General features: G+C 36.0%; 1 protein-coding gene across 2 annotated transcripts in view; it reads left to right on the top strand.

The window, feature by feature from the left end:
• uba7 (ubiquitin-like modifier activating enzyme 7) overlaps positions 1-27,079 on the top strand; it is a 58,132-nt gene that overhangs the window by 17,069 nt on the left and 13,984 nt on the right. For both annotated transcript variants that reach the window (XM_052130521.1, XM_052130520.1), the window contains exons 15-22: positions 446-642; positions 911-975; positions 2,217-2,412; positions 4,614-4,688; positions 7,152-7,350; positions 7,464-7,555; positions 10,792-10,884; positions 12,482-12,673. In XM_052130521.1, the coding sequence (XP_051986481.1) occupies positions 446-642; positions 911-975; positions 2,217-2,412; positions 4,614-4,688; positions 7,152-7,350; positions 7,464-7,555; positions 10,792-10,884; positions 12,482-12,673 (1,109 nt within the window). The remainder of the gene's footprint in view (positions 1-445; positions 643-910; positions 976-2,216; positions 2,413-4,613; positions 4,689-7,151; positions 7,351-7,463; positions 7,556-10,791; positions 10,885-12,481; positions 12,674-27,079) is intronic.

The following is a 27,079-nucleotide window of genomic DNA, read 5'->3' as shown; positions in this document are numbered from 1 at the left end:
AAGTGTAAATAAAGTTATTATCAGCCATTGTAGATGTGATTTGTGTGAAAGTGAATAAAACGCACAGATGTTGCAGCACCTCTAGTGTTCATTTCACTGCGGCTAAATGTGGAACACAGTTTGCAAAAGTTTTGTTATAGTAACGTTCATTCTAGGAGACTAGGTTGACTTCATTCTGGCTAACATATATGAGATTTCATTGAATTACAATGGCAGTAAGAATATGTTGAAAATTACATTAGTATGTTTAACAATGTATACCATCATTTTCCAGCAAAACTAGTTTTTGGAAAGAAAACAACATATCAATATTTTACTGGATAAATATTAAAAATACATTGTTAAAAAAAATGGGGCCAGTTTCCCCAGCCAAAGTATAAAAAATAAAATAAAATAAAAAACTTGTAGTTAATTTGTGTAACACTAGGTTTTTCTTGTGCTTTAGGGGTCTATCTTGACAAATGCTGTGTGCGGAACAAAAAGCCCATGCTGGAGGGTGGAACTATGGGTAGTAAAGGCCACACTATGGTTGTAGTGCCACATTTGACCGAGTCATACGGACCCGGCATATCTGGAGGAGAGAAAGCCATTCCTCTCTGTACACTCAAGAATTTCCCACACCGTATAGAACACACACTACAGGTACCAAAACAAGACTGTGAAATAATGCCATAATGTGTCTGATAATCTCAAAATGAATACATAAATATTGCCTTCAGTAGCCATACCAGGTCATTTGCAAAAGTTTGAGAAAAAGAAAAAAAGACATTGATTAAAAGGATATTAAAACTCAAACTCCCAATTTTGATTGTATTTGGTCATTCATTTAGTATTTGTATTTTTACAAATGCATTTCTATCAAAAATGAAGCTGATGTGTGAATCACAAATTAAACCTTTGTCATATTCAGTGGGCAAGAGACCAGTTTGAGGGCCTTTTCAAGCACACTGCAGAGAACGTGAACCAGTATCTCAGGTATGCAAAATGTAATTCAGTTAATACATTTAGAAATGTGAACAAAAGGAAATGTGCTGAGAAAAAAAGGAGTTCCATGTTTATCAACATATTTTGTGTCCACACAATGGTTTTAACTGGTTCCTCAGTCTAAGTCCAGGCTTAGCCATCCATTATTAGTGCAACCCTAGGCTGTCAACAGACTTCCTGCCATAAGTATCAACTGTTGTCAGATCTGAAATTAAGTTAAGGATGTTTATAGAGAGACGAGTGTGCAGGAAGTTGAGGTGGCATGTGCATCTGGCAGATACCGGAGAGGAAAGGCAAAGGCATAACTACCTCAATCTCAACTACTTCCTGTTGGCAAGCAACAGCCTTTGAGTGAAGTCAAGGAAGGACCTATCTATCAAACCAGACCTCTGATCAAAATTTCAATGACTTACTGTGGTTAAAAACTCAGACTTTTAGATAGAAACTAAACCTATCCATTTAAAGGAGACTTTTAACAAGCTTTTTATGCAACTGTTTGCCAACCTCAGAATTTGTACTCTAGTAACTAGCCTTGTCTGTTTAGATATATATATCTGGCCTACTTAAAGGAATAGTTGACCCAAAAATGAAAATTCTCTCATTATTTACTCACCCTCATGCCATCCCAGATTTGTATGACTTTATTTCTTCTGTTGAACAAAAATAAAGATGTTTAGAAGAATATTTCAGCTGTGTAGATCCATGCAATGCAAAGTGGTGAATGGTGGCTAGAATTTTGAAGCTCAGAAAACACATAAAGGCAGTATAAAATGAATTAATGTCTTAAAAAGCAATATGATTGGTGTGGGTGCAAAACAGATACATTTTTAAGTCCTTTTTTTACTATTATTATCCTCCTGCCCAGTAGGTGGCGATATGCACAAAGAATGCAAATTGCCGAAAAACAAAAGGAGAAGAATATTGAGTGAAAGTACACATTTGTAGTAAAAATTACTTAAATATTGATATTTTAAACCACTGGAGTTGTATGATTACTTTTATGCTGCATTTATGTGCTTTTTTTAGCTTCAAAGTTCTGGCCACCATTCCTTGCACTGTATGGACCAATAGCTGAGATATTTATTCTAAAAATATTTGTTTTGTTCAGAAAGTCATACACATCTGGGATGGCATGAGGGTGAGTAAATGATGAGAGAATAATAATTTTTGGGTGAACTATTCCTTTAAGTTTCAGTCTTTGATTTGAAAGACTTTCTGTGCTGTTTTTGCAGTGACCCAGCGTTTGTAGAGCGCACAGTCGCCCGTGGGGATGTGGAGGCTGTGGAAATATTGGAGGGCGTCTATAGGAGTCTGATCCAGGAACGGCCTCAGAACTGGACTGACTGTGTCAGCTGGGCCCGAAGACAGTGGGAAACACTCTACAACAACCACCTTAGACAACTACTGCACTGCTTCCCTCCTGACCAGGTAAAACAACAGATTGATAGTCACGGACTGGTATGGTGGTAAGTTTAAAGCTCAGGCATAATTACCAGAAGGTTACTGGTTCTAGTCCCGGAGCAAGCTGTGAGCCATCATTATTTGGCATTGAGTAGAATCTACATTTCTGTATCCAAGTAAACTGTAAGGGGCTGTTCACACAGGACACATTCTTTTGTTAAAAAAAACCACATTGATGGAGTACACCGGAATAGAACAGAAGCCGCATTTATAAGCAAATTAACTCTTTACAATAAGGTTCTGTTTCTCAACATTAGTTATGAATTAGATAGCATGGTCTAAAAATAAAAAAAAAATTAGCAGCATTTATTAACCTTGGTTAATGTTAATTGATCATAAAACTATTGACAATTTTTTATGTTGGTGAATATTTCTTCTCTTACAATTTTTAAAAACAAATGGATTAGCACATGGGTCAATGTCTTTATGTAAATGTTATTTTCCACATTTAATAAAACATTCAAAATTCACACCAAACAATTACTTGAATACACCACTTCTATGATGCTTTCAATTATTGAATTCAAAGTTATTCTGATATTTTTTTTGGGGGCTTAAAGTCATATATGTCATGTGGTCTAACCATCCGGAGACAGTAAAAAAAAATCAGTTTCATTAAAACCTGTTGACATGTTGTCTTAAAAACGAATACAGCAAAAATTAAGCGAGACGCAGTGTTGCATCCAAATTTGTGGATACAACAATTGACTAAAAATAAAACAATGCCTTGCAATATGAAGCAGAAACTGGTTTAACCATCAAAAAGACTTTAATTCAACATAAAACACTGAACTGAAACATAACAGAAGCACACAAACAAAACACTGCTGCTTGCATCTCTCTCTCTCTCTCTCTCTCTCTCTCTCTCTCTCTCTCTCTCTCTCTCTGGCGTCCCTGGCTCCTCCTTTTCTCTCTCTCCGCTGATTGAGCAACTCAGTGCCGGGTGTGAATTCTCTCGGCCCTCATCACAGTATTGGAAAGTATTTTAGCAGATTGTGGATTCATTTCAGGACTCTCAAGTATGGTTAAATGTGTCAGTTGCACTTTTAACCAGCAGGTGGCACTGTTATCTATGTCAAAAGCTGATTATAATGTCTGGTGGAGGTACTGCTCAATGTTCAATGTCACAGAGGGAGGTCAGTACAGGTTTACATGGCATGATGACGTACCAATAATAAACACATACATATATAGATTGGTATAATTTGACATGGTATCATGTCAAGATTAATTTGTGGATTATAGATTGGGCCCTCCAATACAAAGTTGTTAAAACACTTAAATATTAGTATTTATTCATTATTAGTAAGTATTGTTTACAACAGGGCAATTGCAGCATTTTATGGTACATCTTTTACAAATGTGTGATTCTTATTGAACTTAAAAGAGAAAAACGCCACCTATCTGTCTTCTACTGTATTGTAAATATTCAAGTAGAGTAGGTCTGATTGTAAAGAAAATCCTTTGTTTCTCAAGAAATAGCTCATGAGGTTTGGATGAGCTTTGCATAACTGAGCATTGTTAGAAAGATTAACTTTCCTGGAAAGCCGAAAGATGGATGTTAATTCAATTGCATGCAATGATCTGCTCTAGACTAGTGGAAAACGCATTGAGTCCCAGTTCTTTTTGTTTGCATTTGGTCTTTTCAAAGGTCACTACTGTATTCTATTAGGAGACTAATTGGATTGAACACACGCACATATGATAAAGTCTTTTACTTTGTCTGTATTAGCAATGGGTATTGAGACAGGGGCTTTATGATCACCGATCACATCCAGTTCACATCAGCATGTGACAAGTGACTGCAGGGACTCCCGTTTGGTCCACAACACATGTACTGTAGATGTCATTCAATCTTGTTTACTGGAGCTTTTCATCAAGAGGCTTTACACGTGTCACATGCAGTGTTGGGCAATGTTACTTTTAAAGTACATTATGCTATTACATTACTTCTAATAAAAGTGACATATATAAGTACAGTAGAATTTAGCAATACTTCTAATAAAAATAAATCATTACACATTGTTTCCTAAATGTAATCTTGTTTTACACACAACTTTGGTTCATTTGTATGTTAGTTTACAGATAATTCTGTCACTATATGTTTAGTGTCAACTTTTTATATCTTAAATAACTGTATTGTTTCTTCTTTTCTTCCATTTCTTTAGGTAACAAGCTCTGGGCTTCCATTCTGGATGGGTGCAAAAAGATGTCCCCATCCTTTGACCTTTGACACCAGCAATGTAAGTTTTAGCCAGTAAATCCCGCCCCACAGCCTCTAGGATCTCCCATCACGCCCTTCAGACTGTCTGACATGTTAAACACACTCTGAGCTGCTCACAGTTTCACTCTCAGTTTGAACTGCATCTGCTATCAGTGATCACCAGAGATTAACAAAGCAAGATGAAAACATGTAAACCACCCCTACTCTCACACACAAACACACAGTGTCAAATTAAAAACAGGTCGTGCACTTTAAGAATATCTCACAGACAAGCATGTAAAAGGGAATGTCTTACAGGGATAGTTCACAGACAAATTACATTTCTGTCATTATTTATTCACCTTTGAAATGAAAGTAAAAAGTCACTGAGGCCATTAATTATTACAGTTCTGTATATCATCTCCTTTTTTGTTCCACGAAAGAAAGAACATCATACAGGTTTGGAAATTATGACAGAAGTTTCTTTTTTTATCTGTGAACTATCTCTTTAAATATTTTAAAGATGTTTTCTATATATGCAAATGGGTCCATTGTAGCCATTCGTCAACCATAATACACTTTTATGGCCAATTGTTTTCAATGCTTTCTTAATGTTATCAGCATTTGGTAAGGTTTGTTTTGCCCCAAAGGAATTCCTTTTTGATTCATCATGGGCTGTTTGAATTCTCTGGTTTCAAAATTTCGCCTAGATTGGAAACTGTTGTTTTTTTCAAAATACGTAACACTTTCCCCTCCGTTACTTCCCTTTAACCGCTGCTGTTCCCCTTTTCTCTGCAACTGGGTTTATGATCCATGCCATTTCATTGTTTCCATCATTCAAAATCAAACACGCAGATTGTGTGCATAATTTACGTAAGTTCCACCTCAATGCAAAATCATTTACTTAATCAGTATTTTTGTTAAAATATCTAAACATCACAAAAACAAGATACATTTACTTGAAGCTAAATGGCATAAGATATTGAAACATTGACTAACCTGATTCAGATAATCTTGAATTAATTTTATTTTCTAACCCCATATATATATATACATTAGGGCTGTCAATCAATTAAAAATTTTAATCAAATTAATTACATGGTGTCCCGATTAATTAATCGCATATGCAAATATTTGCTGAGAAAGCCCCTCATATAACAATAACTCAGTATATAATGATGAAATAATTATACATAGTTATCTTTAAATATTTAAAAAATTATATATATAAAAGATATTCAGATAATTAAAATGCATTACATTCTTGTGGCAGAAGAGTTAATCATTGATAAGACAATACAAAAAGCGGCTTTAGAATACAATGTATTGTTTACTACCATATTATTGATCATAAGTCAATCATTGGCACACAGTTCACAGCAATCCATTACACAAGTGAATTTGTCAATCAGCTGGAGATTTATAATGAGGGCTTGTTTAAGGACCCGTCAATGTACACATTTTTTTTTTTTTAAGAAACAAGCCAGGGGTATACATGGTACACAATACTACAGATATATTTAACAATAATGCCAAGACATTATATTCATTACATAGTGCAATGGTTTTCAATGCTTTGGAGTTGTTGGAGGTACAAAGAGTATTTAAATAATATTTCAAGTCTTTACAAAAAAGTGCAAATAGGGGCTTTAGAGACATAAATTTACACTTATGTATACAAAAACTTGGCAAGAAAAATAAACAGATTAATCAGAAAATATTAACTTAAGTTATCAAAACAGTGAAAACCAAATAAAACATAGAAAAACTAGTTAAAATAGAGGTATGTACAAACAAAAAAAAAATTCTCCAAAATACTACAGCGTGGACACATTCCCCAAAAACTTGAGGGGCAGATTCATCTACATTACAGAAGGAGCAAAGTGGATCTATTTCAGGGAGCATGTTTCTTAAATAAAGATTGACTGGGTAAAAACGGTGTAACAGTTTAAAGGACACCTCCGTAACCTTGTTGGTAATTCAATATTTGTGAGGTAAAGAACATACGACCTGCGTCAGACATGCTTGTGAGACGTGAGTCTCGGGTGTGTTGCGTCATAAAAATTAAATGTTTAGGTCACTGTGTCAAGTTAAATATAGTTTAATACTCAATCTTTAAACCTTAGTTCGCATTTGCGCTCCTTCAAGTGTTTTGAACGCAAGAACGTAACGTATGTTTGTGTTGTGTGTCTGATGAAGAGTTGTTAATGTTTTGTTCACTGTAATAAACTGTGTGTTGCTCACACAGCTGAAATTTCACTTACTGCCCTCTGGAGTAAACAGGTGGTACTACAAGCTTGAATTTCTCAGGAAAGCATTGCGATTAATTGCATAAATCTTTTTAACGCTGTATTTTTTTATTATTAATCTCACGTTATTAACACGTTAAATCGACAGCCCTAATATATTTATTTATATATGTATCAAAAATCATTTTTATGGAGAGCGCAATAAACTTAAATTAAAACGTTTATTAAATAAATGTATTTATCTTGTCCTATAGACCACCCATATGGACTTTATTGTAGCAGCGGCCAATTTATACGGTCAGATCTATGGAATTGAAGGCACCAGGAATCTTGTGGACATTCAGAACATACTGCAGGGTGTAAAAGTGACAGAGTTCACTCCTAAATCTACCGTAAAGATTGCAGTGACTGATCAAGAGATGAAAGAGGAGAATGAGGAAAGAAGAGAAGAGGGTGAGCCTAACATTGTATTAGATTTAATATGAAATTCAATATTACAATCGTTTTTGTATAAAATGAACATATTAAACATATGTAATATCTCTTTTCCCCACTGTGTCTCTTAGACAAAGACAAGCTGGAAATGCTAAAGGATAAATTGTCAAAACTCCAGCTGAGTGATCAGAACTTTCGAATGCATCCACAGGAGTTTGAAAAGGTAAATAATTAATCTCGTAATTTTATTTACGTTTTTCAAAGCAATGGATTTGCTTAAATGTGCCTTTAAATTTAAATGCCTCATGTTTGAATTTAGTGCAAAAGTGAATGAGATATGAGAGCTAAGGCGAAGGACAAGATTGTCCCCCCAATAGTGACATAAATTAGATCAAAGCCTCACACAAAGCTACCGGTGTACTTCAGAAGACTTGTAATACTGTATAGTGTACAAGTCATGTGGAATACATTTATGCTGCTTTTTTACAGTATATATCTTCGTGTTCCATGAGGGGTAGTAATTAATGATAACCAAAAATGATTGTGTAAATATTCTGCATAAATACAATTCAGAACTATCCTCTAAAAGCTTTAAGCATATTTAATCAATCTGAAAAGTTAGCATGTTAACTTTGCCAAGCAGTAAATCTGCTTGGTATGTGCACTGCGTCTGTCAGACATGTTGGCGTCCGCTCTCAGATAGCGAGTCTCATTAAACCACAAAATTGCTCCTAAAGTGTCCAACCCCAACTGCTGTTTTCATCGACCCTTAGCCAGCTTCATCCATAACAGACCAGAGTAAACAGAGTTTCTCTCTGTTCAGACTGATCTTCTTCAGAACCTGCTCAGAAGGCAAATGTCCATGGACATACAGGGCTTATGAAAAGCTCTGGGTGCATGTTGCTTTAGTCAGTGTCCTCTTTGTCATATGGAGCGACTGCATGACACATGGACTTCTTGAATAAAAGCCACACACTCAGATGCACATATGGAATGGGCAGCAGTCTCTGAACAACATCTCAGTTGTGCTTTCTGATTAGAAAGATTAGTCTCAGTGTATAAACACGGTCCAATCACCCAATGGTATCCTGCAAAGTGGACTTCAAAGGGTATTCAGCCATCTTAAAGGGATAGTTCACATAGTTCGCATTTAATCACGTACATTCGTTCCAAACCCCACATGGCTTCTTTTTTCTGTGGAATGCAAAATTAGATATCTTTTGCATATATCATAATTTGTAATAATGTTTGCATTCAATTAGAAAGATGGAAAATGGAAGTATTTTCACTAGTGGTCTCAGACTTTTGGACCCCCACTGCATGTATCATGTGTCCATAGACATGCTCTAAGTGTGTGTGCGCATGTGTGCACTTTAAGCAATGACACATTCTTTGCCAGATCAGATGTTTTGTTTTTTTCCAGTGGAATGTGTGTTTGGGGAGTTCTGTTGGCATCAGATTGCCAGATTATATACTTGCCTAACACCCCCCCCCCACCCCCGCAGTCACCTAAAACACACCCAATACTCCATAGCTTTTGTAGTACTGCAGAGCCTGGAGCATAAGAAGGCTACCAAAACCTCAGACCCAGTGTGTCTAAGCACATCTGCAAAAATGCAATATCATATAACCCCTTAATTCTTAAGTCAATACCGATGTATATTCACTTTTTTTTTTTTTTTTTTTTTTTTATGCTAAAATATTATCAAATGTTTTTGTTGTGCTGTACACATTGTTGTAACTTTTAGTACTTGCCAAGTCTATTTACATTGTTATATATTAATCTATTAAGGTAGACTCAATTGGGTTCATTGATACAATATTGAAGTAAAATGGAAAAAAATGACAGTAAAAACAAGGAGGGTCAAGTGTTTGATATTTTTTAATGATATATATTATGATACATTCTGAGACTTTCAGCCTAAGAAATTGCTGAAAAATCACAACAATAAAAATGTTTTGCCAACAATGTCCTTATTCTTATTTTTATTATTTGGCATTATATACCTCTGGGTGTAAATAAGGTGGCTCTGAAAAATAGCTTTTGTTTTGTACCCAATTATGTCATCTGTATCTGAGAAAATGTTTGTGTTGATTCGACAAAGCAATCAAAGTAGTATTAAAAATTTATTTATCATAGTGTCCAAAAACATCTCCATATGTTTAAAAGCCTCTCCAAACAAATAAGACATATTGAGTGTGTGTCATTTACTTGGCGCCATCTCCTGGTGGCCATGTGTAACATTGTGCTTCATGTGGATTATCTAATGATCTATGCATCCGATTACGGTAATGGTATGTGATACTGCCGGCGGGCCCATCTGAGCATAAAGGGTCACAATGTTTCATAAGCAAAAGTGTGCCTTCCTGCATTCTTTGTATTTTAGATTTTCAATATTGCACCCTTAGTAGTCTTTGAAGGCTGTTTTAAGTGTGACATCATCTGCTGTGTCACCTGAACAGGTGAAATTACATATAACTACAATAGGTGACTGGAGATCCCAGTTTAAATATGACATAGCATCTTTATCAGTCTCGTATCTGTTGTACCAATGCATGCAAACATACCTGTGGCACAAGCATATTTTTGTTCCTGTTGTTTATAGTTCTTGCTTTTATGCAAGTCTAAAAGATAACAAACTACTGTAACTTACATAGAAGCTGTAGTTTCAGACTGATCGTTCATCTCCAGTGTTTTGCTCTGTGGGAACAAATGAACAGATGGCTGGTTGGTGCTGATTTGGTGATTGACAAAAGTGTTTGGAGTGTTTTCCATAGCTGACAGGAAATAACGGATGACCGAAAATGAAACAGCTAATTTAAAATATACAGTGGGACCCAAAAGTCTGAGATGGAATTCTTCTGCATGCCTTACCTTTTTCTAATAATACTTTTTTATTGCAAATGATGTTGTCAGCATGGCAATTTGAGTGAAAAGTTGAATTTATCCATTTCCTTTTTTTGTTCAATATTAAAAACCGAATATCGAGACCCTTCTTTTCCCTTTCGCTGCTCGCCATCCTGCTGTTTTTGGATGCAAGAACGCGTCCTACATGAACAACGCCTAATGGAACAGAACACGTGGGACCGTTTTTTTAAAGAGATCTTCATCTCATGAGAGTCGTCATGATTTTATAAATATGTTTCACAATTACAATTCATGTTTTTGAAGGAAACAAGTAAAACTTTTTTTTACTTGACATGGTGTCTTTAAAACACAGTGACTCAATTCAAAGAGACACAGCTCAACAGTGCATTTATTCATTTAGCAGATGCTTTTTTTATCCAGTGGTAAAACACATTCTGTCTGATGCATGTGCACATGGATCAGTAATTAAAAAAAAGGACAGGTGAAATGCATGAACACACTCTGTGCGAACATCCCCTTATGTGTCAGTGCTTGTAATAATACAATTGTTTGTGCATTAATGTATGTTCTTTTCCATTCTTTTTGTTCAGGATGATGACAACAATTTCCACATGGATTACATCATTGCAGCATCCAACCTGAGGGCAGAGAATTATGATATACCAACAGCCAACCGCCACAAAGTGAATGACTTTTATCTTTGTTAAACAACATTTGCTGTGCTTTTGTTTGTGAGATCAGTTCTAAAGTAATGCATCTTTCCCTTCTGGGTGTTTATGTCCTCACTTTAGTAAATGCACACACATACTCAAGTCCTTTTAGGCTCTTCTAGACCATAGAGTCCCTATGCGTATGCCAACACAACAGCCTCTTTTTTTTGGCTTAGACGCTAATACTATATCACATGACTTATTTGTTCCATTAAATGTAATTGAATGTGTTTCTTTCATTCACAAACAGAACATCGAGATGCTCTTTCTATGCCATAAAGGCCTACACTACATCAAAAATTTGGACACACCTACTCATTATGCATTAATACTATTTTCCACATGTTAGAACAATAGTAAAATCATCAAAACTATGATATAACTTAATCTTATATATGAGCTTTTTCAAAGTCACCACTTTATGTCTTGGTAACAACTCCGCACACTCTGGGCTTTCTCTCAAAAATAAAAATAAGAAAATTTTACAAATGTAAAATGAAATTACATTTAAAGGAGCAATGTGTAATATATTTACTGTACTAAAGCATACAATTATCATAACATGTTATCAGAGATTTTGGAAACGTGCTAAGTTGGAATTCTGGCTTTTCTGAAAAGAATGCTACAGGCAGTATATTCTACTTTGAAATGTCCGTTCCAAGCCGGAATTTCTGTTTATGATTTGGCATGTGTGATCCCGCCCACTGCCCATTCCCCTATAGTATTTCGACATCCAGAGTTGCCAGATTTGATACAAGTTAGGGAAAACACAGCGTGCTGCAGCCATGGAAGCCAGCAATACATCTAGCTAACACTGACAGAGAAATGAGCTGAAACCACAGGAGCTGTTTTATAATTTGCAAACAATAAAAACATTTCAAACGTATACATTAGCTGATCAACTTACAGTGTAATGCTCGTCGTTTGCCATTGTCAGTTTGCTCGTTCCTGTTGCGTGTCCTCAACCTGGCAACCCGCATGAGCTTCGGATGTGGGGAGGAGGGGGCGAGGGAGACAACTCTTTCCAGTATTTTTAATTTGGACTGCAGTACCCATTTAAAACGCTTGATGCCAATGTTACATATTGCTCCTTTAAAAGTAGGAAAAAAAGGAAATTACAATTTTAGTTTTTAGCTTAGAAATTTATTTCAAAATATTTTGAAGGTCATGAAAAATATAAATGTATTCAAGTGTGTGAAAACTTTTGATTTGTTATACAAAAATAATGGTAACACTTTAAAATAAAATTGCATTTGTTAATATTAGTTAACAACTTAAGATAACATTAACAATTAACAAAACTTTTACAGCACTTATTTATCTTATTTGATTTCAACATATACTAACATTTTTTAAATCAAAAGTTGTATATGTTCACATTAGTAAATTCACTATGAACTAGCAATAATCAATTGTATTTTTTATTAACTCACATTATCAAAGAATACTGTAAAAAATATATTGTTCATTGCTCATTAATGATACCTAATGCATTTAATAATGTTAACAAATGTAACTTTATTTTAAAGTGCTACCGAAATAATATCGAAGACCTTTCTCTTTTCTACAGAGCAAGTTGATTGCTGGCCGCATCATTCCAGCGATCGCCACAACAACAGCTGCAATCGCTGGACTGATGTGTTTGGAACTGTATAAACTCATCCAGGGTCACCGGCAAATTAAATCTTACCGCAATGCATATGTCAACCTGGCCACACAATACTTCGTCCTCTCTCAGCCTCGTGCGTCCCCGACATTTACAGTAAGTAATATTATATAACATTTTATTTTCACATGCATTATTGCAGTTTTGGTTAACAGCATTCATTCATTCTAGACACTTATGGAAGATTAATATGTATTTAGTTAGAGTTAAAAGAAAGATTGTTGTTCCTAATAATCACTCTTGTGTTGTGAATAAACGGTAGTGACTACTGAGATTGACTTGTGTTGAGAGTGATGGGTCGGGGTGAAAGGGTGCTGCATCAGTCTTCTTTCCAGGTCTAGACCACTGCAGGATTTAGTGAGCTTTGTTTGATCCTCAGGGCCTTAAAACACTTTGTAACTGTACACTCACCCCCACAAACCCTTTGCTTGCAAACCTGGTGTGTTTCCACAGTTTTAGGGGACTTCCACTTTCAAAGGGAACACAGTCAGATTTAGACAGTGGAGTATTCAGACAGACACGTGCATGCGTTAACGCAGCAAACCTTCAAAGACATTGCATGCAAAGTCTGGAGTTTAAGTTTGAGCTTGGGCTTATAGGTTTATAACTGTGAGGAAGCACATTACACACAGACAAAAATACAATTGTAAGATGCATTAACTGAGTACAAGATTCCTGCTCGCTAGACTTCATAGATGAGGTAATGCAACCTCAGATATGGTCGTCTACATGGAGGAGGGAATGTTGTTTCAAGCCACATGTGCAGGGTCAGAGTTTAGGGTAATTTTCACCCGAGGGGACAAGCGGTGAGCTGGGCTTTGAAACACACAAGCTCAGATTACTGGTGAGATGTGGCTGTTTTCTGGAGTGTCCAGGCTGCTCCTTTCTTAAAATAATTACCAAAACATACACTGCTAGTGGGGCTGGGACGATATGGTTATAGTTGGGACGATATACGATATGAGGTTCACCGTTCCATGTTATCTCGATTCGATATAACATCACTTAATTGACAAAGTATGACAGAAAAATGTTTTTATTTTTTAATAAAAAGTAAATAAGTGCTCTGCTGTTTGTCATCTACACACAAACCGAAAGTGTGTGATGTTTACGATGTGGTGTTATCAGTGTTAAGTTTGTTATATCCACCTTTTTCCTGTCTCCAGTGTTTTTACACACATCACCATTTATTCTTAGTGTGTAAAGTATTACATTTGTAGAAGTAGTCAAAAAACATGTGGCTCTATAGTGCCAATACTTAACAGAGTTTTTTTTTTTTATAATGACTCAAAGTAGATGACATGAAGCGATGGTCTGAGTTTAGTTACGTTGATATCATTAACTACTTTAAGTGTGAAATTCATTTTTACTCTAAATAAGACTTAAATGGTTGTCATTCTCTGTCTGGATCGCTCGTTTAGGTTCGTTTTACATGGCGTCTCGTGACCAGAATCAGAAAACAGGGAATTAGAATCATCATGGTGCTGCCCAGTGGTTGCTCAGGAAAACAGTACATACATTACACAAAAAAAAAAAAAAATTGGGGGTCACAGTTCACCAAAATGTGTTATCTACTTTCTGATAATCATTTGTATGATAGAATAACTCATTTACTTACTTACACACTTTCATTTCATTTTTCATTTTGTTTTAGGGTGACCAGATCAGAATTGGTAAAATTCGGGACGGACGATTTAATGAATTTCAAAAATCTGGGCAAAATTATTTATTGAGGAATTCTGAATGAAATGACTGTCTGTCATGTAAACACGGAAATACAAATAAAAAAAACCATTGAACTCAAGTGTCATCATGAAACAAATAAAAGAAACACTGCGCTTTAACATCAGCAACATCCAATCAAATCACTCCTTGTGACTTTTTTGAGCATGAAATTCGCGCCTTGCCGCCTACGTAGTCTACGTAGCCTACTGCAGCTCTCTACGTTCTTTTACTGTCTATGGTTGCAATGAGCAGCCGACAGGAGCTGGCTGCAGGACGGCAATGAGCAATTTTTAATATTCTATCACACTATAACTACTCGAGAGTCTGCTCTTGAGACTTTGTTCTAATTTTTGGGACAATTAGGGCAGGATTCGGGATTTGGGACAACTGCTTGGATTTCGGGACTGTCCCGAATTTTTCGGGACGTCTGGTCACCCTATTTTGTTTGCATCCCTCTTTCTGTCACCATCTTCACTGGCCTTTTCCAAGTCTAGGACATATGAAAAAGTTTCCACACATGGGATTAGTTAAGAGTGAGCTAGACCAAACTTTTATTTTGTGATACTGATACTGTTGGAATGCAGCCATTTGGTGGAAAACCAAAAGTACATTTTTCCATTTTTAAATCCTTTATTAGACTCTATGCTAGACTTTGTCCTTGTATTAAATTGAGCTGTGGTAATATATATAGTTGTCTCTTTTCCAGACACCTGGCTTCCAATATTATGGATTTATATAAAGAGAGAGAAAGCCAGAGTGAGATAGACTGCAATAATTGATCAGAAATATTAAATGTTTTACCAGGGCTATATTTTGTCCTTTATGACAATGCCAGTTTTTGTTCTTTGCATTGGCCATTGACAATTACAGCATAGTATATACATAAAAACAGCTGGAGTCAGTTTTCATTTCTTTCACCCTTGACATGACAGTGTAATGTCAACAAACCCTAAAACAAATGTAGAAATTATGATTTAACCAACAGTACAGCTCAAAGAATACATGAGTTTTAACTGAAGAATTAATGTACGTTCTTTTATTAAATTATAAGCTTCACAGTTTTGCCTTCAAACCCTTCAAACATTTTCCAATTCACTTCCATTGTAAGTGCCTCACTGTGACCTTGATTATTGCTTTTTTTTTTTTAAAGAAAAGGAGGGACGAGTCGAAATAATTTTTTTGTGATCAACATTTTTTTTTTCAATAATATTTTTTTTATTGACTCAAACATATAACAAAGAAAAAACACAACATATATACACTGAGTCAACGTTTAACCCCCACTATTACCCCTCCCCAATCACTAACCCCACCCTGACCCCCAACGAACAGCCCTGTGGTCACAAATAATATACACACATACAAAAAAATTAAAAAATTAAAAAATAAAAATAATAATCATATATAATTAAAACTAAACCTCTCTCTCCACAGCCCCTCCCCGAGAGTCCCCCAAAAATACCAAATACCTGCCCCACTTCCTAGCAAACAAATCTTGAACCCCCAGCCCTTTGCTGGACATCTCCTCAAAAGCTGCCACCCTCCCCATATCCGCACACCACTCCGGAAATTATGAAGCCCCATTTGACTTCCATCCCCTTAAAATAATCTGCCTGCCAATCATAATACTGGTCAGCACCCAATTTTTTATGTGTTTGTCCCCCAAATTTATGACCGCCCCATCACTCAGAATACAGAGTCTGGGGCAAAACGAAATTCGAGTGCCTAAAACATCACACATGACACTCTGAACCTTCAACTAAAACTCTTGGATCTTAACACACCCCCAAAAAGCATGGGTTGTGCCTCCATCTTCTGATTGGCATCGCCAGCAGGTGGGTGTGTCTTTAATACCAAGCCTATACAATCTAGAGGGAATCCAATAGAATCTATGTAATATCTTCAATTGCAAAAGGCGCACCCTTGCATCTCTAGATGTAGACTTGACATTTTTTAGAATCCTATCACACACTCCCTCCTCCGATACAAAGTTTAAATCTTTCTAACACAATCTCTTGAGAGAAGTTGAAGTTCTGTGCCCCAGACTCTGAATTAGCAGGAGTAATACACTGATGCTTCATGACCTTTTCCAAAAGAAGTAATCACCTCTCCCAGAGTATCTGCAGCTTTAGGGGGGGTGTGCTACTCCAAAAAACAATACAGAATAGGTAGTGCAGCTGTAAATACCTATGGAATTGAGATCTGGGAATCCCAAAATGTTTAACCAAATTTTCAAAAGATCTCAATACTCCAGGTCACTGAGCCTCATATAGGTCACCGAGCCTATGACACTTTTGTCCATACCGAGTGCAAATGTGAGATAACGGGGTGTAAATTAACCTCTCGGTTTAATAGAAAGGCTTTGCAACGGCGAAATAGGGGCAAGAAATTCCTGTTCAATACAAAACCAGGGAGGGGCTCTCTCAGGTGGAAGCGACCAATGAGCCAAATGTCTGAGACCGAATGCATAATAATTAAAAAAAAATCTGGGTAGGCCTAGCCCACCTTTGTCAATCAGCCTACGTAACTTACCGAAATGTAATCTGGGACGTTTACCATTCCAAATGAATGACTTCACTATGCTATCAAATTGCTTGAAATAAGAGAGGGGGACATCTACCGGGAGATATTGTAGCAGGTAGTTATATTTTGGAATACAATTCATTTTAATAACATTAACCTTCCCAATCATAGATAAATGTAATGAAGCCCATCGAAAACCTTTTTATTAAGGGGTCAACATTTTTTGAAATCAACATTTTGCCCTATATGCCGTTGATTGAGCTTAACTTGTATTGAGCCCGGAATATTCCTTTAATACAAGAAACTTTCTACATAAGTGTTAACGGAGTTGTGGAGGGAAAAAAAGTGAGAAGAAAAAAAGCAATATACTACTTATGTAATAGATAGCTTTGGTGATTGATTTTAGTTTTGCACATCACTTACCTTAGCGATGGTCAGATTACCATTCCTACAATACAATATTATTTTTGACCATATATTGTATTGCAGTTTGTAATACATTTACAACCAGCTCGCCAGTATTTGCTTGCAAAAGCAGTTATACTTGCATCTGCTGCTTGGCAAGTGTTCATTTTGGCTCCTGTGTGTTGCAGTCAGTTTCTAAAATTAAGTCACATGGTCAGCACATAGGCCAACAAAGAGCTGTACAAATTATGGAGATATGACTGCTCACATGCCAAGTGTTCAGCTTAGAGTCTAGAAAGTAATATACATAGACTAAAAGATTTAGTTGGAAGAAGAGTGGGACAGAAGGAGGATATGCCTTTGGTTTCCTGTATTCTATCAAGGACATCCTCATCTCCATTATTTTACACTCTCATGAGACAGTAATGTCAGAGAACGCACTTACCAATCACCATATTATGGGAATGATTCAAAGAATAGAGCATTATAGGACTGGGTAAAAATATAACTTTTCCGATAGATCGCAATTTCATTTGAACGATCTCAACATTGAATCTTAAATCCCAAGATCGATCTTTTAATATATGCGCAACTCTCAGTCTGTGATTAGCCACTGGCTGGGAAATGTTCAGATTTCAGTCACCAGTGATCGAGACGCATATTGGTAAAGAGGTTCAGCATCCTTTCCCTGCTTGTTCAGAGCTGAAATTTGATTTGACTTGTTTTGTGTAATGTGTGTTCAAAGACGAGATCCACACAATCCAACTGTCATTGAATCTGGTCTTTTTAAATACCTTTTTATGTTCTTTACAATCAGTTGTTGATCAAAAACAGCAAAAAAAAGAATGTAATTGTAATTACGAATAGCACGGATGAGGTAAAGAAGCCATTCGAGTCTCTCTCGTTAACATACGCTCAATTGACAGATGCTCTTTACAGACGCTCTTTACAAAACGAATGTTTTTTTTAAAGAGACGGAGCCAACTTTTAGCACGTGTTCTGTAAATATTTATAAAGAGTAAAAAATTATGCATCAAACGTAATAACATGTAATAAGATAATATATGCATTATAATATCATGTTTATTGATGGAATACATGGAATTGTACATTTTAAAAAGCAAAAATGGGACCAAAATGATGAAAAACAAATTAAATATAAAGTACTGAGTTTTAGCCTGTGTTATACATATCAATGTAAATACTTGTAAATAGTAAAAAATAATGGATTAAACAATAAACATGTATTTAATCATTAAATATGATATTATATTGTATATATCATATTTTGTTACATGGATTTCTACATAAAAAAATAAAATGCAAATGTACCATAATTATGAAAGACAAATCAAATCTTATTTGAAAAATTTATATTTTCTTAATGTACTAAGAAGGTCCCCTGTATAATGAAAAGCATTAGCTGGAAGAGAATTTCTTTCGTATCAAATCAAAATAGACATTATTACTGAAATATACCCATATGAATCAATATCAAATGTAATCGAAATCGAATCAAGAGCTTAAGAACCATTTGGTACCATCTGAAGTTGGACATTGTAACAAGAAGATAGTCTGATTGAAAGTTAGTCCTATTAGCCCATGATTGTAATGCATCTCAAGTGATCGCATTCAATTGGGTTCTACATGTTATGCAAGTTAGTGGTTTATTAGCGTTTACACAAATGTGATGTGGCCATGTGCACCCTTGACCACCTCTAATGTTGGTTTGAGTGACCATGTTTACATCTGTATTTAGCAGTGTCCGCTAGTGGTCTACCGATATATCGCATATGCCGATAAATCTGCCGATATTCAGAATTTTTTCTGATAGTTTTTTTTTAAGGCCACGGGGGTGCAGAGAATTGCCTGCTTGCATATGAAGGAGCGTCTGAGACATGTAAATGACCGATCACTGTTTGTTTTGTTGTTACTATCTGCCAACAACCAAGAAAAACTGTGTCCAGGTGTTAGTAGAATTGGTGCGGTTTTAAAGGCAAAAGTGTTCACACCAAATATTGGTTTAGCTGTTTTTCTGTTTACTCCTCACTTTGAAAATGTTTCACAAGTGCCTAAAACCTTTGCACAGTTCTGTATATTAAATTGTGTGAAATATCAGCATTGTATCCGTTATCGGTATTGTCCACCCTGCTCTCTGGATATCGGCATCGGCCATTAAAAATATTATATCAGTCGATCACTAGTGTCCACCTGAAATTGGATCATCCGAGATGAAATTAAATGTCTAAATAACTGCACGTCCTTGCAGGGTTAAGTGGTACTTGTGTTGAATTGTAAATTAAACTACTTCATGCTTAAACCTGCTTATCTGTCAGCTCAGCCATTTGCCTGTAGGTATTAAAAAGAGGCTCATCAGCTTTGAGGGAACATCTGGCAGTGCATGTGATGCTTTTAATAATTACACACAAGCCCTTTTCCCTCTTATAGACACAGTGGATGCATTTTTGTCCCATTAGGTCATCATGCACTATTCATGACTTCCAAGAATTGTCAGTGATACCAACATCGGTTGGTAGTCTTTCTAGGAGAGTCCTGGGATTCTTTTCAAGGGGTTTTCTTCCATGTATGCAGTTGGTGTTAGATAACAGAATTGTCAGTTTAGAGTGTTTATAGCAATTCAATATTTATAGCAATTAAACTAAAGCAAAGACTAATTATCAGGACACATTGTGTACCAGCTGTACAGTAACTACATTGGAACGCAGAACATGTAGGCATGGGTCTTTACCAATTTTATTGGTATGTCAAGTCACCCTTCTCTGTTCCGCACACTTGGGTTTTTAATTAATTTTCTTATGTGTCCTGTTGTTTTTCAGAATTGCACACACTTCTCTAAAAAATTCTCACACATACACACATTTACATAATGGATTAGTTTTGTCTACAGCATGAATGGTCTTGATGACCAAATGAAGTGCAGATCATGACCTATGAATCGAGAACTTTAACGCCATATTGCCCCCTTTTTTGGCCATTAGGACTTATGACTGTTCCTTGGAAAAAAAATAAGTAAAAGAGTGAGAAGAGAGAGAGAACTCTGCAGAAATGACAGCTATTTCCTGCCATTGCAGGAAACTCCTCTATTAGAAGCAGATTTTCTTGAGCGCAAAGCTCCATTGCGGCTGCACTCCATTGCTTTAATCATTCACAGTATCTTAGAGGGGTTTAGGGGGAGAAATGGTAAAGTTTCAAAGCCCATCTGCTCTATCCAAAGGCTTTTCCTAACTACTTTGTTCTTTAGCATTCCCTTCATGATGGAGTCAAAACAGCAAGTCTTTGCTTGTTCATTCATTATTTTCCCCATTGTGTTTACTGTAATGTTCTCACTTGCATAATCAGCTCAGACAATAGTTTGGATGTGTATACCTTCATCAATGAGCAGTTAGTCTTGGTTAAAGCTTTCCCTAGTTAATGATGCTCAAACGCAACAATCTAACCACAACATTTAGGAGAATGTTGTGGTTTTTTTCTAAAAGAGAAGTTCTGTAAATTTAAACTGTGTAAAAGTAAATTATGTCAGGTTTTAGGAGTACTCTAGCATATAGACAACCTCAAAGCTAATACATGTAGACATTATAATTTCATGTGACCAAATGTGAATTTTAGCTGCTAATTTCACCACGAAATCAACTTAAAATTTAAAATTTAAAATTTACACTGGGGATAATTTTTCTCTTCATAGTTACATTTTGTTTCTTCCCTCCACAAAGCAACTAGCCACCTAAAAAGGTATTTGTGTCAAGGGCTGGGCATTAATACAGATATCCCAATTTGATTATATTTAGATTCACTAGCTCTTGATTCAATTCTGTTTTGATTTTGAATCAATTTTATTCAATATCAATTCATATGGGTATATTTCATTAATAATATAAATTTAGCTTACGTATGAACGAAATTATCTCCCAGCAAATCTGTTAATTATACAGGAGACCTTCTAACTAGGTACATTACAAAAATATACATTTTATATTTTATTATATTTTATTTGTTATCATTTGTTTGGTACATTTTGTCTTTTTAAAAATGTACAAATCCATGTTTTTAATCAATAAATATGATATTAAATTGTATAATGCGTTTACAAGTACTATTTACAAGTATTTATATTTATTTGTAGAACACATATTTAAAATCTGTGCTGTCTCTTTAAGAAAATCTGTAAAGAGCATCTGCAAATGAGTGCATATTAACAAGAGAAACTTTTTTTTACCTCATCTGTGCTATTCGTGATTATAATCAAATGTTTATGTTTTGTTATTTTTTATCAACGATTGACTGTAAAGAACCAAAAGGGTATTAAAAAATATTAAATGACAAATGAATAGACATCGCCTGTAGACACAGAACGAGCCAAATCGTACTTTTACTCTCAGCACGCAGTGAAAAGATCTCGAACTCAAAAGATGTTGAACTTCACCAATATACTACTCAATCACTGGTGAGTGAAATCAGAACATTTAACAACCACTGGCAAATTACAGACATTTTTAGCCACAAAGCGCAAAATTTGGTCTCATATGCAAGTGATTAACTCGCATTGTAGAGAGGTGCACATACACCGATTAGCCACAACATTAAATCCACCTCCCTAAAATCATGTAGGTCCCGCTCTTGTCACCAAAACAGCTCTGACCCATTGAGGCATGGGCTCCACAAGACATCTAAAGGTGTCCTGTGGTATCTGGTACCAAGACGTTAGCAGCAGATCCTTTAAGTCTTGTAAGTTGCGAGGTGGGGCCTCTATGGATCGGACTTGTTGGTACAGCACATCCCATAGATGCTCAATTGGATTAAGATCTGGGGAATTTGGAGGCCAACTCAACACCTTGAACTCTTTGTATGTTCCTCAAACCATTCCTGAATGATTTTTGTAGTGTGGCAGGGCACATTATCCTGCTGAAAGAGGCCACTGCCATGAGGGAATACTGTTGCCATGAATGGGTGTACGTGGTCTGCAACAATCATTAGGTAGGTGGTACGTGTCAAAATAACATCCACATGAATGACAGCAGAACATTTCCCAGAGCATCACACTGCCTCCGCCGGCCTGCTTTCTTCCCATAGTGCATACTGCTGCCATCTCTTCCCCAGGTAAACAACGCACACGCACCCGGCCGTCCACATGATCCAAAAGAAAACATAATTCACCAGGCCACCTTCTTCCATTGCTTCATGGTCCAGTTCTGACACTCACATGCCCATTGTAGGCGCATTCAGTGGTGGACAGGGGTCAGCATGGCACTCTGACCGATGCAGTCTGTGTTCTGACTCCTTTCTATCACGGCCAGCATTACGTTTTTCAGCAATTTGTGCTAGAGTACCTCTACCGTGGGATCGGACCAGACAGGCTAGCCTTCGCTCCCCACGCACATCAATGAGCCTTGGGCCCATGACCCCGTCGCCTGTTCACTGGTTCTCCTTCCTCGGACCACTTTTGGTAGGTACTAACCACTGCATACCAGGAACACCCCACAAGACCTGCTGTTTTGGAGATGCTCTGACCCAGTCGTCTTGCCTTCACAATTTGGCCTTTGTCAACATCACTCAGATCCTTACGCTTGCTCATGTTTCTGCTTCCAACACATGAAATTCAAGAACTGACTGTTCACTTGCTGCCTAATATATCCCACCCCTTGACAGATGCCATTGTAATGAGTTAATACATTTGATTCACTTCACCTGTCAGTGGTTTTAATGTTGTGTCTGATCAGTGTATAGTAATAGTATGATCTTGGGATATAAGAATCGAGATCGAGATTGTTCAAATGAAGATCACAAGATTACCCAGTCCTATTTGCGTCAAATCAGATGGGTTGTCCGGTATGCAAAATTTTAAGTATACAAAATGTTCAAAGTCTAACAAAAATTGGCATTGTGCTTAGTGTGGATAATAGTATTTGTCTGAAAAATATTGGACGGTTTTTGTCAGCGATTAGCTTTGCTCTGTGCTTGCTGTGAATCGTTTTGGGCGAAAATGGACTGATAATATTGTCCAGCGATTTACTTCACTTTCTACTTGGTCTGAAATGTTTTGGGGGGACATTTTTGGAGGATTTCATGTCAGTGATTTGCTTTCTTTGTGCTTGGTGTGAACAATAGTTTTTGGCCAAAGATTTTATTTCAGCAATTAGCATTATTAAAATTGTACAGGCAACAGGATTTGAGGTTATGCATTTAACCGTTCTGCTCTTAATACTGTCTGGTGTCCTCATTTTCAAAACATTTCTTGTTATTACAATCATATGGCTGAGTGAAAACAGAAATGTCTGTTTCTTTATTTGAATAAATAGATTTTTTTCATATGCCTGCACAAAAAGGTTAGCCAAAAATGTTTGTGTGGCCATCTAATATAATTGCTTTTGAAGTAATGGCATGCAGAACAATTTCCATATGTCTGCATGGTGAAGTCATTAAGCCATATTTCATATGGCTCATATAATAGAGCCTGCCATTGCAAGACCACACCAAGAGAGTGAAGTCATGTATCCCTGGTGGTCAAGAAATAAATGTATAGTTTGATGAATAGGAGTCTGTTCACTAACTGTCCATATATAACTGCAAAAATGGCAAGAGTCAGCTTAAAATTGGCGGTTCCAATATGATTGACTGGTGTTATGCAATCTTTTCATGAAGTCAGAGTGCACCAGTCCACCTTCATGCAAAATCGTATTCACAAGGTACCAAGTTGATACAATTAGCACTTTGGAGGAAGAATTAATAACTGGATTTGCCAAGTTTGTACCATAAAAAACATTGAAAGAAACTCAGATTTTAGTTTGAGGCACTTCTAAACGTAAAAGTTAAGTTAAAAGTGAAGTAGATATCCACTAGCAGAATTGTATGTTCCTCTTAAATTTCTGAATTATGTCTGTGAAATAATTAGCACTTTTTGGAAATAAATTCGTATTAAAAGTATACACACATTTGCACCAATTTCTTGTTTTCTGCACATTTGGTCACTGTCCAACACTGCTTTGCTATTGTGTTAATTTTCTCACAGCAGTCTATTATAGTGGTATCAACACCTAATCAATATTTAAAAGCAAAAATAACTTTGTGGTCCAGACTTTTTGCCAATAATCAAAAGTCTGGCGAGACAAACTCGTTATCTGCACTTTTTTCTCTCTCTTTCAAAATGCTCCCCCAAGAACACACATATCAAGCCCATTGTGCATTATTGCAGCATTCTTATATTCCATCTAGCAATCCTCATATGCTTGGAGTGTCTTGGCTCTGTACTCCTTCTCCTAGGTATTATTTTCAGTTGGTAGTTGGGATCAAACAGACCACAGGCCCAGCAGTGTTAATTATTTTACAGTTTTTTTGTTTTAGTCATAGTTGTAGCCTGAAACTGAACTTTAAATAGGAAGTTTGGATTGAATGCACTTAGCTGCATAGAGAGCTATACGATGCTCCTTGCTCCTATTTAGTGAATGACTTCCAGTGTGCTATCTGTCTGAACTGGTGTCAGAAAAGTTTGAAATGCACATTATTTTCATCCCTACTCCATACAAAGCCCCTGAAAGGAACATTTTCCAGTTTTGGATGCATCCATTGATTGTCAATGTGATAATGCACAGTGAATAGAGTATATTTGAACTGAAACTGAGCATATAGTCCACAAATGTGGTCATTGTGTTGAACAGTGTGCCGTTTCGGTATAAATCTCTCAAATTTCAAAAATGGCATATTGGATGAAATTAGAGATTCTTCGAGATCTTTTGACTCAAACAGGCTTCAATGTAAAACCTTAAATAGGTTTGTAACCAGATGGAGTTTAGTTGGAGTTTCAACCAAACACAAACTCCTCTGTGATCGCCGCCATGTTGTTTTGTCACATGACTACATGCGTCGAATGTTTAACCCTTTACTGACAGCGCAGAGTCTCCTGAACCGAGATCAGTCAGTTTAAATTAAATGTAATAATGTGTTGTGTATAGCGAAGCCAAAATACAACGTCCACGCATGTGGACGCAGGGTCGCACTAGGTTATTGATGCATTGTTTGCATGAAAAAGAGCTGTTAAACATTTGACTAAATATCTCCCTTTGTTTTCATTGGAAGAAAGAAACTCGTGGGTTTTTTTTTTTTAAGACACTTTTTTTTAATCAAGAGATTCAAAAGATCAGGGTTTTAAAATCCAGATTGTTTAATGCAAGGCGACATAATCTTTATATAATCAGTGGAATTTTGTGATAATGCCTTAAAAGGGGAAAGTAAACAACTTGTTTAGTCTAAAGCTTTCCATAATGACCTATGTTAATTAGTGTGAATTTTTCTTTGTTTGTATTCTTCAAAATGAATGCAGTGCCAAAGAGGAATGTGACCATAAAACTAGAAGACACATGAAAACACTTATTTAATTAAGATGGTTTCCATGTAAACATATCCCCCAGGATTCCATGCTAGACCGTAAAACCCACAGCATGACAGTGTAGTCTCTTGAGTCCTGTGCAAAAAACAGATCTTAGGTCAAGATCTGACTTTTCACCAGCTTTAGGCTGCATTTACACCACTGTTGAATATGGCCCAGATCTAATGTGACAGATGACAGCGTTAACTGCAAAATTCAGACTTAATATGACCATTTATAGAAACATAATTTAGATACATATCTTAATTGTTTGCCATGTGCATTTAACATGCATACTCAGCACACAGTTTAAATCCTGACCATTAATGTAACAACATTATCTTATAAAGGAATCAGCTGAGGAAATGGAGAGTGTTTCCTTGGAACAAATTCACTGTAATTCCATTTAAAATGATTTAAAATCTTAACAGCAAGCCAGGTTTCCAAAAGGCAACTTTCACGTGTTGTTGAGAGCTAAATGTGTTTCAGTGAGTGCCAGCTCTGATAAATATGTATTCGAGACAGCTGCCATCTCTACCAGATGTCCTGTCCTGATGGCCTAGGGCCAGAGTAAGAGAGTATCTTACAGTACATTTGTTGATCACATGCATCTGTTTTTATACCGTGTAAATTTAATCTTTGGTTTTCTGTGAGGTATTAAAAGTGATGTTGCAAATTCAGCTAAGTCAGATGATATTTTATCAAAATTGCGATGATGATTTGTGATACTCTTGGAACCATCAGTTAGAATAGATTGAAAATGTAAAACTGTTTTGCTGGAAAACAATAGCGTACAGTGACTTGTGAATTTTATAGCTTTAATGTAGCTACATTTATATAATATATCATTTATATAATAAATTACATTATAAAGCTATATAATTTCTAGCTATTTTAACCATATTTTCAGCCAGTCAACTTTTAACACGTAATAATTAATATTATAATTTTTGTAGCTTGTTTTTTGTTTTGTAAATAGCACAATGTTTAATATATATATATATATTAGGGCTGTCAATCAATTCAAATTTTTTATTGAATTAATTACATGGCATGCCGAATAATTAATTGAATTAATCGCAATTAATCGCATATATAAATATTTGCAGAGGAAGCCCCTCAAATAACAATAATTGTATATATAAAGATGAAATAATTACAAATAGTTAAATTATACAAATAGTACAAATAATATATATTATTATAAAAAAAAAAGAATATTCAGATAATTCAAATGCATTACATTATTGTGGCAGAGGAGTTAAGCATTGATACGACAATACTAAAAGTGGCTTTAGAATCCAATGTATTGTTTAGTTGCATATTATTGAACATAAGCCAATCATTGGGCTACAGTTCAAATTAAATTTGTCAATTAGTCCGAGATTTATTATGAGGGCTTGTCTAAGGTCCCGTCAGTGTACACCTGCATCAGACAGACGCTTTTGGAGCATCTCACTTTGGTTGCGTCG

The sequence above is a fragment of the Xyrauchen texanus genome, chromosome 7 (assembly GCF_025860055.1).
Source record: "Xyrauchen texanus isolate HMW12.3.18 chromosome 7, RBS_HiC_50CHRs, whole genome shotgun sequence".
NCBI lineage: Eukaryota > Metazoa > Chordata > Actinopteri > Cypriniformes > Catostomidae > Xyrauchen > Xyrauchen texanus.
This window is presented reverse-complemented; position numbering and strand designations above follow the sequence as displayed.